Source organism: Podarcis liolepis (assembly GCF_965112155.1).
Source record: "Podarcis liolepis genome assembly, chromosome: 5".
Classification (NCBI taxonomy): Eukaryota; Metazoa; Chordata; class Lepidosauria; order Squamata; family Lacertidae; genus Podarcis; species Podarcis liolepis.
In genome coordinates, this window is record NC_139556.1 from 55,988,075 (window position 1) to 56,005,364 (window position 17,290).

A 17,290-nucleotide genomic window follows, 5' to 3' on the forward strand; every position below is an offset into this window, starting at 1 on the left:
TGCTCGAGGCTAAATAAACTGGCAAGCTGTTATACTTGAGGGAACAATCAGGGGAAATATATCAGATTTTGCAGTAATTACGCCTGTCATTTTGAGGCTATATGGATTTGGATGGGAGGAGAGGACTGAAACTGAAAACTGGTATCTGCTGAGATGCAAGGAAAACAGTGTATCCAATGTAGCACTAAGTTGAAGTCACTTAGCAGGACATATTCTGCTGCCAATTTTTTTTTACTTCAGCAGAATGTTGTTAAGCAAGATAATGCACAAGCAGGTTCCTGGTAGCTTTGTTGCAGGTGAGATAGCGCAACCTGTTGCACACAGTTCTGCCTGCACAACTATTGCATTGAATATCTCTGTAGTGTAAAATTAAAACTTCCCAGTGGGCAGGGAATGCTGGATACATACCTGTGGCTTCTATACTTTTATTAGAAAAATAAAATGACAATATTTGAATGAACATGTAAACATTAGATCAGGCAGCATTATAGGTCCTTGTGGGGCATCAATACTAGGAGCAAGATCATGTCCCTGGAAGTCTTGCTAGTTGTTGCAGGAGAGGGCCTGTAAATTACAAAATGAGATGGATGTTTCAGGCTACTTTATCCTACCCACTGCCTTTGGGTCTTATAAGAAGCTGTTGCAGGAGAGAGACGTACGTAATAGGAGGGGTGTTTCTGGGTTCAAGTTGAAGCTGTCAAGCTCCCTTGTTATTTGTTACTACTTCCATCCTGTTAATATAATCTTGTTATATTTATGGTGCTGAAAATTGGTTTTTCCCTGTTTTTTCATATTTGCTATTATGTTGCTGTTTTGTCCTGTTTGGAATTGCTTTTGCAATAGTTGCTTTAGACATGTATCTTTGCTTTCTTTGTTGTTGCTTTGAGCAGGAATCATTTTGTGGAAAGGCAACATACAAATAAAATTGATGCTGGTGGATAGGAAGAATCTGCAAACATTTGATTGTCATCAAAGGCAAACCAGGTCTAAGTTGCTTACTTGATTTTGAACTAGCAGCAAGGCCTGCTTCCTGTTTTGCACTGCCCCACAAATATGTCCATTTGCTGCAAATTATGAGGAGCAGACACATGGGGAAACATACAGAGGAGCTATGATTGGTTTTTTGCTTCCTTAGGCCTATTTGGATATTTATAAACCAGACAATGCCAATCATGGGGTGGGGAGTGGAGCCACGTTCAGTGCCCCCCTCTGCACTGTGTGTGTGTGGGAATCCCACCTCTACAAATTCAAATAAACAATCAGGTCTGTTTTTCATTTGCTTCAGACCAACACAGCCACAACTGTAGCTTACAAAAATGATGGGTAAAAAAACATCACTATGTGCAGGCTGCAACATTAATCCTACACGTTTGCTCAGAAACAAGTTTCATCCAGTTCTTGAAGGGTTTAGTCTTATCATCTTCTTCTTTGGCAATCACACGGAGCTGAGTAAGATTGTCTTCCATGAGCACGGTCTTAACAGCGAGTCTGTAAGGACTGTGGAGGCCAATTCTGGATCCACACATCCTTCCACAGTGGGGACATAGGTTTCCGGGTGGGAGTTGATCACAGTGAGGGTTTGCCAAACATGTCTTCTTCTTAGCTTGTTTCTCCTTTTCACCCTAAGTTTGTGCTTCTTCAAAGTTCATGACACCTTTGGTAAAGGCTCTTCTCCAGTTGGAGCGCTCACAGTCCAGTGTTTCCCAGTTATCAGTACTTACGTTACATTTTTTTTTAGATTTGCCTAGAGAGCATCTGTAAACCTCTTTTGTTGTCCACCGGTATTTCGCTTTCCATTCTTGAGTTGGGAATAGAGTAGTTGCTTCGGAAAATGATAATCAAGCATCTGAACAACATGACCAGTCCAACGAAGTTGATGTTGGAAGAATCATTGCTTTGACACTGGTGATCTTTATTTCTTCCAGTACACTGGCAGTGGTTTGCCTGTCTTCCCAGGTGATATGTATTTTTTTCCAGATAAACACCATTGATGGAATATTTCAAGGAGTTGGAGATGGCGTTTATAAGTGGTCCATGTTTCACAAGCATACAGTAAAGTTGGTAGTACGATAGCTTGGTAAACAAGCATTTTGGTTTCCCTGCAAATGTCCTGGTTCTCAAACACTCTGCATTTTAGTCAGGAGAAAGCTGCACTTGCAGAGCTCAAGCAATGCTGGATTTCGGCATCAGTTTCTTATATATAAGTGTAGGACTGCAACCTTAGGTTATAAAGTAATGATAGTTTTTTTTTTTTAAAAAAGGTTGTGGATTGAGTGCTGCATATGGACTAGAGAACCCCTATTATATCATGAAGATCATTGGGAAGGCCAAACACTGGGTGATATCCAATATTTGTTTCACTCAGGGTAGACCCATTTAAATCAAGTGTATTATTCCAATGGGTCCACTCAAGAGTATTATTTAGTTAGCCCTCACCCACTGTTCCTCAGCCTAACCTGCTCTGCTGGCGTGCTGTGAAGGTAAAAGAAATAGAACTTCATGTAGTGCTAAAAAGTGTAACTTTCAGGGGGCCTGACTACCAAGATCTTCCCAAGGGAGCCCCTACCATCTAAAGGCATGGTGGGGAACAATGAGGAGCAGGGCCTTTTCTCTAGGAACTCCTCTCCCTATTTGTCTGTCAGCCTCTACCATTTTTATGTATTGGAAGCAGGTAGATATATTTTTGTTAAATAATATTTGGTTTTAATGAGGCTGATTGCTTTATCTGTTCTGTTTTACTGTGGATTTTGTTACATTATTGCATGTGTATGTACACATCTACAAACACAACCGAAACCATATAGCTAGCCATCTGTGGAATCACAGATCGAGAGGCAGTGTATTCATACATAAATAAACAGACACTGATTTGAACTGCTTGGTGAGGGATAAATGTAATCTTTATAAGGGATAAAAATTCAAATAAACTGATTGCATTGCTTTGCATTTCAATAAACAGTCCAATTCTGAGCAGCCCATTTCTTTCTCTTCCCATTTGCCTGGTACATATAAGCTTTAGTGAATATAAGCCACTGCTTCAGAAATGCCCTGGGCCTTATCTTTTGTTCTAGCGTGGCAGGCAGAAATTACAACTTTACAGATAATCATGGGTAAACTTCACCACTCAAATATCTGCCTATTACACTTGTGGCCTTGCCAAGGGGGAAAGGGTTTCTACCATAACAAAAGCACAGTTCATTTTTGCATGGAAATAAATGAGCCCAACATCTCTCTCGCCCCCTTCCTTTTTAAATACATAAAACTTGGATATAATTCTCCAATTTATTTTGAAGATGTATGCCTCATATTCCAGTCTATTGTTGTTTCAATTCTTCAAAAGTCTTAAATTATTATTTTTCTTATTTTATTGTCAGGGTAGCTCACCTGGCACCTTCATTACTTATCATTAGGCGCAAGCTGAAAATTCTTCCCCCAAACCTTGGGCTAATGAAACAATCAATGGCCTCTAAAACTGTATGTGTGTTTGTGGGGGCGGTGATTGTCTGCTAGATACTTTTGTGTATTTTTGTGCTTTTACAGTGCAAATCTCCCTGCATTCCTCAGATGAAGAGCGGTGTAGCCAAGCACGGAGCAGGGAGGGGCAGCTGCCCCCCCAAATCAATAAAAATCAATAAAAATACATAGCAAGCTGAGGTTCTGCGCCCCCTAACAAAAGGCCTAATAAAAATCCTGGCTATGCCCATGTATTACATATAGTAATAAACAGTGCTTTTTTCTGGGGGTACATACCCCTAAACATTTTGTGAATCTTTGTACTTTTGTCCATTTACTGTATTTGTTTTCCCCGACTTGAACTATAAAACGGTTAATTTCTTGAGTCAAAATGAGAGTGCCCCTAAATTTTTTTTTAAAGAAAAAAATCGCTGGTAATAAATAACTAAAATTATCCATTTATAACAAAATTGTATTTATCTTTTTTTTTTTTTGGTAAGCGGCTTTGAGGGGTGTTAAATATCAACCGGTGTGTTAGATCTTATGAAATGGCTAAAATAATTTCCCCGGCCGACTTTTCTTTCCTTCTGCCGCGCACACCAGCTAATAACTGAAGAAGCTCAGAATGCCAGAGCCGAGGGAAGCTCCCTTCCTACTTTCCTTCCCTCTTGCGGGCGGCGAGCATGAATGGGAGCCGCCGCCGCGACGTCACTGGCACGGAAGCGGAGGTTGCTCCGCCCCTTCCCTTTCCCCGGCCTCGGTGGCTCACGGGGTTTGGAGACGTCAGATTTGCATGGCAGCCTCCCGGAAGCGCTGAAGTGAGGGAGGCAAAACAGTAGAGGCGGCCAGGTGAGCTATCCGAAGGGCCAGGATGGCCGCTGGGTACAAACGGGGTGGCGCGCCCGGGAGGAGGGCAGGGGAAAAGAAGGGACGCGGAAACTGCAGCTTGGTGCATTGCAGGGGACCTCTGTGAAACAGAGGACCCGGCTTTCCAGCAATCTGAAATAAACTGATAAAATAAAGCATTTCAGGCTGTGAAGAAAATGGCTAGGCTTTAATTTCCCCCTGATCTCTGCGCAAAGCCCAAACGAAGAGTCTTGTGGCATCTTAAAAGAGCAGCACATTTTCGCTTCCCTTGGAGCACAGCTCATTTCATCAGATGCAGACCAGACTTATTAAGTGTGTGCATGCATATGTATGAGTGTGGCGTGGTGTGCATCTATCGAATCCAGTGTATTTTCATTGAGAAGGAAATCCCCATAGGTTCACTGAGGCTTATTCCATAGTAAATATGCAATAGGATCCCAGCCTTCAACGGATATTCTGAACATTGGCTGCATGGGACTTCCTGGGAAAAAAATCCCCCCCCCCAAATGTTGCTCTGTGCTTTCACTTGTTAGGAAATGTTTTTTAAAAAGCAGCTAATGGAGCCGGAAGGAAAATATGAGCTCTCACTATTAAAAACAATTGTTTTATTAATGAAAGTGAAACTGCATTTGAGTATGACTGACGGGCCAGATGAGAAGCTTTCTTTTCTTTTACAATAATGAACAACAAGAAAGAAAGAAAAAGAAGCTGTTCTGTCAAGGTTATAAAGCAAGATTTCAGGTGTGTATGCACCTGAGAAGCAAACAGAATTTTAGACATACTGGCCACACACTGTATTCTAGCATTGGTTTAATATTCCTTAACTAGTCTTCTAACAAGAAAAAACAACAACACTTGGCTTGTATGAAGTCAGCACTTCTAAACTCAGAGCATCAGGTACTTCACAGAGTTCCCCGAAGTAGCGAACCTGCAAAAGGTTCAGTGAAAAGCTTTATGCCTCAAGCTAAAATCCTGTGAACACCTGCCTATTGAAATATATTGAACTTAGTGGGATTTATTTCTGAAGAAACATGTATGGTTGGACTGTAAGTTGCTTATGTAGGCCAGAACGTGTCTTATTGGCAGAACTCTCTAATGTACAGTCCTGGGGACCCATTTCCTGAATGCCCATGTAGCTGCCATAGTAACAGTTTCATAAATAAGCCATTTTATATACTCTGGATATTTTGTGGAGAACTTATTTTCCCAGGGGCTACTTAAAGACCCTCAGTGCACCCTGAAGGAAGGTAGAAGAGGAGAAGCTATGAACAGAGAGCTCATTTCACCAGCTCCTGAAGATGCCACCCCCCAAAAAATCTGCTTTTTGTGGCGTGTGTGTCTTTTAAACCTTATTTCTGTTATTACTCATTACAGGCCTCCCTTCCACCCCATTTAGTATGTTACATTTCATTGCGGATATACAAAGGCAGTAGATAGATAGATAAATAAATAAATAAAATACAGAAATAATATTAGTGTGTAGGGCTATTTTTAGCTACTATTTATTCTATTCTGTTCAGTTGGTTAGAATAGTAGAATTGTAGAGTTGGAAGGGACCATGAAGATCATCTAGTCCAACCCCCCCACAAGGCAGGAAACCCCTAACAATTAAGAACATAAATAATCAAACCAAAATATTGATTATTTTGGTTTTATTAGTTATAGTCTTGTTGAAAACAGCTTTGATGGTTTTAAATAAAAAAGCAGGGTACACAAATTAAACAGGCGCACTGCTATTTTAGCTTAGTTAGCCTATGTGGCATAATGGTTAGAGCTCTGGACTAAGACTGGAGAGATCCAGGTTCAAGTCTCGCAAAACTCCCGGGGTGGTTGTGTGCCAGCCACTTCCTCAGCCTAACTTGCACCACAGGACAAAGAGCTGTAGCTCAATGATAGAGGATGTGCCTGACATACAGAAGACATCAGGTTCAGCTATAGGCCTGGAGGGAAAGTCCTGCCTAAACCTCTGAAGAGTCACTGCAAGTCAGGATGAAGACATTACTGAGCTGGATGACCCAATCTTTTAACCAAGGCACCTCCCTTTGAGGGTGTTGCTTTTGTGGGGAGGCCCTTGTAAGTCATCCTGAGCCCCTTGGAGGAAAGGCCTGATAAAGAAAGAAAATGTGTTCTTTGTAGCCATTTAAATGTGGTTATGGTGTGAGAGCCCTGGGTGCAAATTCTGTGAAATGGCTCGTTTCTTTTTTGAAGTTCTTCCTACAGACAGAACGCCAGGTCAGCGCTTGTTGGTACATGCTCCTGCAACTGAATGAGCAACTTCTTGTACTCCTGCCCACCCCCAACAGCTCACATGTGTGCACACAACTACAATGCACTTTGTCCTCCTTGCAAGTCTTGCCATCCCCCGTTACGTTTTCTAATCTGTAGCCGTTCCAGAATTAAAGTCTAAACTGATTACATATGGCCTGGACCTTGCTGACATTTATCACAATTTGGATCCTTCCACCAACCTAGCAGTCTGAAAGCACGTCAAAGTGCAAGTAGATAAATAGGTACCGCTCTGGCGGGAAGGTAAACAGTGTTTCCATGCGCTGCTCTGGTTTGCCAGAAGCGGCTTAGTCATGCTGGTCACATGACCCGGAAGCTGTATGCCGGCTCCCTCGGCCAATGAAGCGAGATGAGCGCTGCAACCCCAGAGTCGGCCACGACTGGACCTAATGGTCAGGGGTCCCTTTACCTTTTTATCAAGCTGTTCAGAGCAACATAAATGGAACCATCTTGTGTATCTTCATAGCAGCTCTGTGAGGAAGGGGCGTCCCTCTTGGGAGTTCTACCTCCCTCAGAAGTTTGGGTATGTTTGTGTGATGGCCTGGGAGGGGGCATCCTCTGTGGCAGCCCCTAAATTGTGGAATTCCTTTCCCACAGAGGTGTGCCTGGCTTCTTCGCTATACAACTTTCATTTCTTTACCCTGGCCTTTGACCCCTGACTTGTGTGATTAAAGGGCCCACCCTAATCCTCTGGTTGTAATCTGTTTTGAGTTTGGAATTGTAAATTGTGGTAACCCACCCTGGAGCCTGCTGGAGTTTAATGATGATAAAAATCATCAAGTTTCATGCAGCCTTGAGCCAGCTGACTGGTTTGAGCCCAGATCTAAGTGCAGCCCCTCCACTATGGCACAATGCTTTCTGTTCTGGTGTTGTGAACTGCAACTAGAACAATCCTATCGCTGCAAGGATCGCTGCTTGAGATTAACCACTGTGGGAAGGGAAGGGTTTTTGTGGCAAAAAGTCTCTGTACCTTTGAAGTTTTGCCCTTTGCTTTGTCAGGCACTGCTGAGTCAATGAAGAGCAAGGAAGGAGCTGAATAGTGTTTGTGCTGTCCAAAGCTGGGGAACCCAGGATTCCAAGGAAGGACTAACCAGGACAGGTATTTTTTTTTGCAGGGGGGGGCATGTATAGACTGTGGTTCTGTCCTTTAAACTGAGGCGGTATTTTACACTGATGAGAAAATGTCGTTTAATTCCAGCTTTGTTTGTCTTTGAATACCACAGGGGCAGATGATAGCAGGGAAAGAATTAAAACTTACTCCTTGCCTATAATTTAGTGTTGTCAAAGTGATGGAGGTAAATGGCACCATTGGGAATCTAGTGAAATTGGATAAATGACCACCCAAGGAAAATGGAAGGGAGGAGAAAAAGAGCAGCCCCCCCTTTTGTTTTGTTAGAGTAGGACTGTGCCAAAGATCTTATGGACACACAGTTTGAAGGTCTGGTCTTCTCAAGTCAGGAATGAGGCACACAACACAGATAAAATGAGAATGAACAAGTTTCTTTTTTAAAACAAAACCAAAATGTACTTAGCTCTCCATGGAAAAAGTAAAATTGTTACTGCTTGGTTCTCTAATGGTTTCTTTATTTAGAAAAAAAGAGAGCAAAACAGCTTGATATTGTGAGATACATTCCCTTGAGTTCTGAAGGACTTGTTTCTTTAAGACTGATTTCTTTAAGAGGGAAGCTAATATAGGGAAACATAAGTGAGGACTTGTGGAACTGGGCAGATCTAAAGTGAGAGAGTGATTTGCAGGCTGTGAGGAACCCTGTGAGGAATCTAACTGTTTTAGAAATATAAACCTTCTAGTCCTCATTGCTGTGGTTTTTGTTTGATTGTTTTTTTTTTAACTGTGGTATTAAGGGGGTTTTTTTGGCAGTAGAATTTTGTCTTGGCAATAAGGATATAAGGAGCTGGTTTAGGACAGTATGAATAATACAGTAATACAGGCCACCAGAGGCTTTTCAGGAAGTTCTGAGACAGTGACCTGTCTCATAAAGATATTTTACAGACAAGTGGGCTAGAGACTCAGGAATAAACTAAATGTGTGACATGACACACACTGTTAAAAGCAGCTGGGGCGGGGGTGGGAAGAGGAAAGCATTGGATTGGGAAAACAGTGCTGGCGAGGCAGGGGATTTTCCTGATCAGAACTGCCTCATCTAAAGCTATTTGCCCTGTGGGAGACAACGTGCACACTCTCCTGGCAATATTTTCATTGCAGTGTTGGAGCGACAGTTTGCTCTTTCTTAATTATTATTAGCTTTTGCACCACAGCTTTTCAAGGGACAGAAGTTTAGATTGGAAAAGATATATGTGTCTTTGGGGGGAGGGTTAACCCCTTCCCCTAGTCCTGCTTTCTGTCCTTGTCAACCCCCCCATGCATCTACCGTATTTTTTGCACCATAACACTCACTTTTTTCCTCCTAGAAAGTAAGGGGAAATGTCTGTGCGTGTTATTGAGCGAATGCCTACGGATGGCGGGGGGATCTGCTGCAGTCGTGAGCAGAGGATCCATGGGTCTCCTTCCTTCCCTCCTCCATGGCTCGCTTTGAAACAGCAAAGCGGGAGAAGAGCCGCTGAATGGGGAGGAGAGAGGGACAGAGAGCCTGCTTCTTTAAAGGAGCAAAGCAGGAGAGGAGAGGAGCCACTTACAAGAGTCCGGAGCTGTTTTTTCAGCGAGCCGGGGAGGAGGGAGAGAAGCAGAGCCTTTAAAGGAGCAAAGCGGGAGAGGAGAGGAGCCTTCTCCTCTTATACCCCTCTTCTGCATTATTAACAGCATCCTTCTCCACCCACCCCACGCGTGTTCCTTGTCCCTTGAGTGCTTTTCCTTCCCTCCCCACTTAAAACGTGGTTACAAAGTACGGATCCACATGGATCCTCAGGATTTTTGCACTGGGTCACCCCAAATTCACCATCAGATCACATAGCATGTCCATGGCTACAGCTTGCACCAAAAAAATCACGCACCCACTGTTGCCTGGGGCCACAGTGGTGCAAAAACGTGGTTACAAAGCATGGATCCACATGGATCCTCAGGATTTTTGCATTGGGCTACCCCAAACTCACCGTCAGATCACATGTCTGTAGCCACAGCATGAAGCACAAAAACCATACATCCACTGTTTCGTTTAGAATTTTTTTTTCTTGTTTTCCTCCTCTAAAAACTATGTGCATGTTATGGTCAGGTGCGTGTTATGGTGCGAAAAATACGGAACTTTTACCTTTGGGAAAAACACAGGAGATCTGATTACAGGTCTCCCAATGTCACATGCAGTTTGGCCCTCAAAAGCGAACCACACTGGAGAAATGCTTGTGACATTTTTGAAGCGTTGCAACTGTGAATGCATTAGCACAGGAACTAGGTCCAGCCTCATGGTACTTACACTTGATTTTTAATGGGATACCTTTCCTCCCCAAAGCAGATGTGCTTTTAAAAATACCCACAAAAGTGGGCTAATGAGAGCAAATTTGTTACTTGTGTGCACTCCTGAACTATTTTTTTTAAAAAGAGCTACTGTCATGCGTTGCCCAAGTTGTTTCAGACCTTGCTGTGTCAAGATCGCAGTTTTGGAGTATGTCATTGCCTTTTGATCCCAAATCCTCCTTTCTGGTTGGGCATTTGAAGTTAAATGCCTTGGTCTGATTCACAACTGCACTTCAGTCACATTTATTGGCCACGTGCCGTACTCTTGCTGAGGGTTAGTTAACATGCAGCAAGCATACCCCATTTTTAATACTGGGCTTTGGCTGCTCAAGGCCCTTTCTATTTTAGTGGCTAATCAATGGCCATGGAAGATGGTGGCCTGGTGACATGCGGGCAAGGCCATCTGTTATTGAATTTCTATCGACAGAGGAAGCCGGTCCATTAGGGCAAATGAGACACTGCCTCATCCCACCTCGCTGTGTCCTCAGCAGTCCCACTTGCTTGCCTTCCTTATTACAAGCAGTCCTCAAAAAGCATATTGTCCTCACCACAAAAAGAATATTGTGCAGTTGGAAAGAGTTAAGGAAAGGCATCCAAAATGATCAAGTGACTCTCCTGTGGGGAAAGGTTGCGGCCTTGAGAAAAGGCAGGCAAGAGGAGACATGAGAGATGTTCATACATTTATGCACGGCACAGAGGAAGTGGATAGAGAAAAGTTTCCCTCCCTCTCTCACAACGCTAGAACTTGCTGACATCCAATGAGGCCAAATGTTGGAAGGTTCAGGACAGATAAAAGAAAGCACTTTGCACAGTGCATAGTTAACCTTTGCAACTCACTCTCCCCTCAGAGGCAGTGATGGCCGCCAACTCAGATAGCTTTAAAAGAGGACTGGACAAATTCATGGAGGATAGGGCTACCAATGGCTGCCAGGCCATGATGGCTATGCTCTGGTTGGAAACTGTAGGAGGGGAGAGGGCTCTTGTGCTCAGATCCTGCCTGTTGGCATCTGGACGGCTACTGTGAGTATAGGAGGCTGGACTAGATGGACCATTGGCCTGATCGTTCTTATGCCAGCCCCTCCCCCTCAATCGGCCTTTGTAGAACTCAGCAGGGGAAAATTGGGGGGGGGGCAAAACTAGAATTAGTTGGCTCTACTCGCCATTTACTGATGGCCTCTCTGTTTTCTGTCCTACGGATCCCGATGGGCACCAGCCATTGTCGTCAATCAGCAATGGCTTCATGTCCTCATGCCAAGGCAAGCTGCAAGTTCCAATAGAATCCCCATGGAGGGATTCAGTAAATTGGTGATATGGTAGTGGGCTACAGTGAGGCTGATCTTATTCCAAAAGAGCTCCAGTTTCTTTAAGTGGTGTAAAGAAAAACAAATTTCCACTGGCACAGTTCCCCCCGCCCCCATCACAATGTTTGAATAAAAAACAACCCTGTACTCACTGAACATTGTTCCGCAGAATAGCTCTTCCAAAGATAGAATCTTGGTCCCTTTTGGAAAATGGTAACCCACCCTGACCAGATGGTATGTTCCTAATTAGAAGTATGATCTTGTAGCTTCTGTGTTGTGCTGAATGAATATTAGTGACTCAGTAGCTGCTGATTCAGTGCCAATTCCAGTGTGAAGTTGCTTATTGTATATGCCAGTTTCCCCTTTCCCCCGTTTCAGATGTTAATTGACATATCTGAATGAGCATCCACTGTTCTTTGTGAGTGCCAAATTAATAATGTAGATGTGAGCCCAGGTTAATCTGCAGATGGACCTGCATGATTTTGTATAGCAAATATTCCACCAGCACTGGAATAGTCCAAAATAACCTCAGTCTTCTGGGTAGTGGAGTCATTTGAGAATGCACAAATGGTGCCAAAAAGGGTTGTAATCCTGAATTGTAATCTGGGATAGAGATGATCAACGTGTGCTGCTTTCTGGGATAACCGACCCAAGACTGTTTTGGCATTAAGTGGCATATAAATAAATGATAATGATAACTAGAAAGAAAGGGTTTTACACCTGCCAGATCATCTATGATGAGAGGCACGGTATGAATTTTATAAAAATTAATAAAAATATAGACATATCTTCCAGTAAGATGGTAGCTCTGGGTGATCTGTGATCTGTGACACATGAATTGCCCAAAGAATATTATTATGCTCGTCTTATCTAAATACACTTCCCCAACAAGCCATGTTTCTTATTTCTCTATTTATTTTGTTTATATCTTGCCTTTCCTCCATGGAACCGCAGGGCAGCACACATGTCCCCCCCCCCTCCCCATTTTATCATCACAACAATCCTGTAAAGGAGGTTCGGTTGAGAGATAGTGGCTGACCAAAGGTTCATGGCTGGGCGGGGATTTGAACTGCCAGTTCCCTACATCGTAGCCCAAGATACTAACCACTACACCACACTTACTTTGATTTTGGGAAGGAGACATGGAAAGTTGCAAGGGTAGGGCTGCCAGATCTAAACTTGGAAAAATGAAACGTTTTCTTTCCCTTGGGAAACGTGTTGCTGAGAAAGGAGGGATTGTGGAACCTACTGACTGTCCTTGGCAGTAAACTATTATACGATGGCACATAGGAAGCAGTGAGAAGCTCTAGGAACATTCCCCACAACTGAGAGCAGCAGCAGCAGCTTGTGAATTGCTTCCTTCCTGTTCGATGTCCTTGCCCTTCTCACATGCCTCAGAGCATCTGTTGTGCTTCGTTTCCTAAAGTTTCCCATGCAGAGTACTTCCTCCAATCTGCCACTCATGAGGCATCCACTGCCAAGAGATTCATCATTACAAATGCAAGGTCCTGGAAGTTGGTCGAGTGTGGTTGGGGTCAAACTGTACCACAGTAAAGTTGCCTGTGGGAGAAGAAAGGGAGGGCGGGGGGAGGAGGAAAAGTTCACTTGCAGGTTGGAAACCATGGAGTTTCTTTTACATATTTGAAATATTTAGGTATGAAATCCACAGGACTCTCAGACTTTTTAAAAAAATATATATAATTCCAAATAGGAATATGGCTCCCAAGAAGACTACAGAGCTGCTTCATCTGCTTCAACAAGCAATGAGAAACTCCAAATATGTTCCAGAACCGATCCAAGCCTACATTGTACCCTCCGGAGATGCGCACCAGGTATGGGATTCAGCAGAATTGTCTTCTGTCGGTAGAATTCTTCCCTCCCCCGTGCTACAAGAGCTTTAGCCAAGAGCTAAAGATTAAGTTTCTTTAGCCCAGCATGTTTAATATGTAGAGGTATCCCTATTCTATGCCACCATATCCTAAACCTAGATCAAGGTGATGCACACTGTGAAAAGGTCCAGTGTTCTATTCTCACAGTGGGAATGTTTAGGGGAGCCCACAAATAGGCCGGGAACACAGTAAGATTCCTGTCCCCCAGCAGCTACTATCATCCATTTATTAATCACCTTCTGAACAGCCGTCTCAAGGCAATTTACATATGAGATTATTAAACACAAAATCAGCAAATACATTTAAAACAAGACTGAAACCCTAGGAAAGCAGGCACTCGTGGTTAAGACCCATTTCTTTGACTGGGAACAAAAAATATCTTCTGTTGTTTCCGGAAGGTGCAGGTAGTGGGGCAAAAGGGGGGCAGCCACGTGGAAAGCCCTGCTCCAGGATTAATGGCTACTCCATTGTCCGCGTTTTATGCTGTATGCAGAGAACAGTGTCTCCAGCTGCCAGTGCGCAGTGTTCTTCATCTAATAAAGCAAGCAAACCAAACACACACACAGCTATTCTGCTCTCAAGTTGCTGCAGGCAAGAGGGTTTTATTTTTATTTTTTTGCAGCTGCTACAGGTGCTTCTTTTCCTGCCTGAGCCTGCTTCTCTGTAGCTCTGGTTACACTTGTGAGACTTTTAATATGTTCCTGTGGATCTTGGAATATGACCTGCAAGATTCTTTATTTCTTTGTGTCGCTTTAGGGAATGCAGTAATGCAAAGACCACGCATTATGCTTTTCCTGCTGGGCAAGTTTATCAGGTTTGTTCTGTTCTGTTCAGAGAGCTGAATGGACAGGAAGAAACCCACCCCTCCTTATTTTGTATCCACTAGATTTGCTGCATACCATGACTTCAGCAAAACCGTGTCCCCCCATTTACATGGTTTAAAGCCTTGATTCTCAGGACACAAGTACATGTGTGCTGAAGTAGACAGAGTGACCAAGGAGTCCTGGGTTCAAAACCCCACTTGGTCACGAAACTCACTCGAAAGTTCTACATTGGCTCCCAGTACGTTTACGAGCACAATTCAAAGTGTTGGTGCTGACCTTTAAAGTCCTAAATGGCCTTGGCCCAGTATACCTGAAGGAGCGTCTCCACTCCCATTGTTTTACCTGGACACTGAGATCCAGCTCTGAAGGCCTTCTGGCGGTTCCCTCACTGCGAGAAGCCAAGTTACAGGGAACCAGGCATAGGGCCTTCTTGGTAGTGGCACCCGCCCTGTGGAACGCCCTCCCACCAAATGTCAAAGAGAAGAACAGCTACCAGACTTTTAGAAGACATCTGAAGGCAGCCCTGTTTAGGGAAGCTTTTAATGTTTAACAAACCACTGTATTTTAATACTTTGTTGGAAGCTGCCCAGAGTGGCTGGGGAAACCCAGCCAGATGGGTGGGGTATAAATAACAAATTATTATTATTATTATATTCACTGGGAAATCTCGCAATCTATTAGTCTACCCTACCTCGCAGAGTTGTTGGGAGGATAAAAGGGTGGGACTGGCAATGCATGGCTCCCTTAAACTCCTTAAAGGAAAGGTGGGATAAAAACGTAATAATGAATTAAGGGGTGGGGGGAGAAGAAGAATGAACTGCCTGACTGATTTTCTACCAGTGTTCCTCAGCAAGGCTTCAAGTGGGGGTGGTGGTGGTGGTAGGGCTACCTACCATTTCACAGCATCAAAGTTATCTTACGCAAAGTAAGCATATATACTTAATTTCATAAATTATTTGTGGGGCTGGATGGAAGCTGATGGTGGTTAGCCGTACTAGCCTCGGTTGAAGGGTACCTGGCTAGGTTGAAGCATGATTAGCGTTGATAAAAATATCACTGTAAATCATGATTCAGGCCAACAAGAAAATGGAAAATAGGAAGAGTAGGAAGGATGCATTCCTTAGGTTGCCTCAGTTTGCAAACCACTGTTTGCATGGAGCCAGTATTGTGACTGCACTGGTCTGTGAACATCAGAGCTGGAAAGCTACCTTTCTCATAGTTTTAGAAAAAGTAGATTCTGCCTTAGCAAATTAAGTTCTGAATTGCATGGGATACATGCCAGCAGTGGAGACTTCTAGGCTTCTTTGCTTTGAGCTTATAATCAAGGCCAGAGCAGCTTGTTGTCAGTGGTTGAAATTCATAACGAGGAGATTTTAGGTAGACACCCATTTTTGAGTACTTCTCATAAAATCCAGTTAGAGGATGCCAGTAAAATAAAGCAAAGGTTACAGATTTGAGGCATATCGTCTATTACAGCTTCCAGGATCAGAAGATATTGGGGGCGTTTCTTCCGCTTGTGTTGCCACATCAAAGGCCTGACTTGTTTGGCTGGACAGTGGTGTGGTCAAGAGTGAAATAAACATGAGCGCTGTGAGAAATGTCGGAGGAAAAAGTACTGCAGATCTGAAGTAAACAAATGAAGAATAAACATGGAGGTTTAAATGTCTCAGTGGAATAATTATATGAAGGCAGCCTTCCCCAGCCTGGTGCCCACCAGATGTCTGGGATTCTCACCAGCTGTGCAGAGGAAGAGCTTGTTCAGATTTTTCAGTATTTCTTTGCATCTGGAAGAGCACCTGATAGGGCAGCACAGCTAATTCAGGAAGCATGTTCTGCTGCTCTTGGTGCCTCTCTCTGCTGTTGTGCATCATTAGGCTCACTTTCCCCTTTTTCTTTTCACTATTCATTTCTAGAGTGAGTACAGTGCGCCTTGTGATTGCCGAAGACAGTTCATCTGCGGGTTTGATGGCTCAGCAGGTATGTTCCCAGAACTGTGCTTGACCCCGTCACATTTGACAGTTCTTCAGCTTTGAATGCCAAGCTCCTCCTCTGAGGTTCACGGGCCGAAACACGAATCTCTCCAACTTCCTCTAAAGCTAAAGTGCTGTATGGTTGTTGCTGTTATTTTACATCCAGTCTGTTTAATAATCTCTGTGTAATTTGCAAAATGTCTTGATACACCCACCGCTTAAGACAATTTCTAAGTGGTTTACAAAATGCATTCAAGATGTATAGATAACCCAACACCGAAACTGCAAAACTACAATATAATACAATGCAATAAAACAATAGCATTCCTAAAAACAACAACATAGCAGCTCATTTTGAAACACCGTTAGAGTCAGCTCCATTCTCTCTTTTTCCTTCCTCTTGCCAAAGCACAGCCTGACTCACGAAATACAACACACAAATACAACACTTGCGGGGTGAATCGGGAGCAGTGAGAGGTGTGGCATGGGGATATGGGGTGTGATCTGAGGAGGGTTCCGGGAGCAAGACAGGGACACAGGCTTTATGTTCTCTACCGCTGGTGTGTAGGATTGCAGCCTTAATCATAGTGGCATTTGTCGTATAAATTAAAAATGAAATGGGGAAGGTGATGTCAGCATCTGTTTCCTGATGCTTTTATATACTAGAGAGGAGTAGGGACTGGTCCAAACCTGGCTGCTGTTGTGTGTAACTTTTTAAGGGGAAGAAATCAGTCCCTACCATGCCGCATAAACAGTTCTCTCCACCACATTTAAGGCAGACTTGGTATATATTCCATATTACCTGCTCTGGGCAGATAAGTCTATAGCAGTGTGGCTGCTGAACTTTGGTATGTGCGTAGGGGTGGGGTGGAGAGAGTTGGCTCAGCTCACTTCTGGAAAAACTGTTGTGCTTTGCAGTTTGCGTGCTGGGTTGAAAGAAAAACACGAAGGAAAAGTTTGACTTGTCCCTTCCCCTTTCAGCATCGACACCAGCTGGAATGGTGACGTAATACCCGTGTAGTAATGAGCTTTTGCCGACCCCCAGATGACCCTTCAATAAAGTGAAAAATCCTGTTAACTGTTTCATACAGTGATCGCAGCTTGCCTTTCTTTTTCCCTCTGCGAAACCAGTGGAAACAGATTTGCTTGCAGTTTGGCAGATTGGGGGATTAAGCGGTAAACAGTGTTGGTTAGCCAAGTTCAATCTTCTTAAAAAACATTTTTTCTGCATCTGAAATCGCTGGGCATTGAAATTCAGCTAATGGGTGGGAAA

The 17,290-nt window shown here is 43.5% G+C and overlaps 1 protein-coding gene across 2 annotated transcripts in view; it reads left to right on the forward strand.

Moving 5' to 3' along the window:
• Positions 1-4,178: 4,178 nt before the first annotated feature.
• Positions 4,179-17,290, forward strand: part of XPNPEP1 (X-prolyl aminopeptidase 1) — a 35,004-nt gene continuing 21,892 nt past the window's right edge. For both annotated transcript variants that reach the window (XM_083504950.1, XM_083504951.1), the window contains exons 1-4: positions 4,179-4,302; positions 7,606-7,705; positions 13,046-13,166; positions 15,961-16,024. In XM_083504950.1, coding sequence (XP_083361076.1) covers positions 13,050-13,166; positions 15,961-16,024 — 181 coding nt within the window. In that variant the 5' untranslated portion in view covers positions 4,179-4,302; positions 7,606-7,705; positions 13,046-13,049. The remainder of the gene's footprint in view (positions 4,303-7,605; positions 7,706-13,045; positions 13,167-15,960; positions 16,025-17,290) is intronic.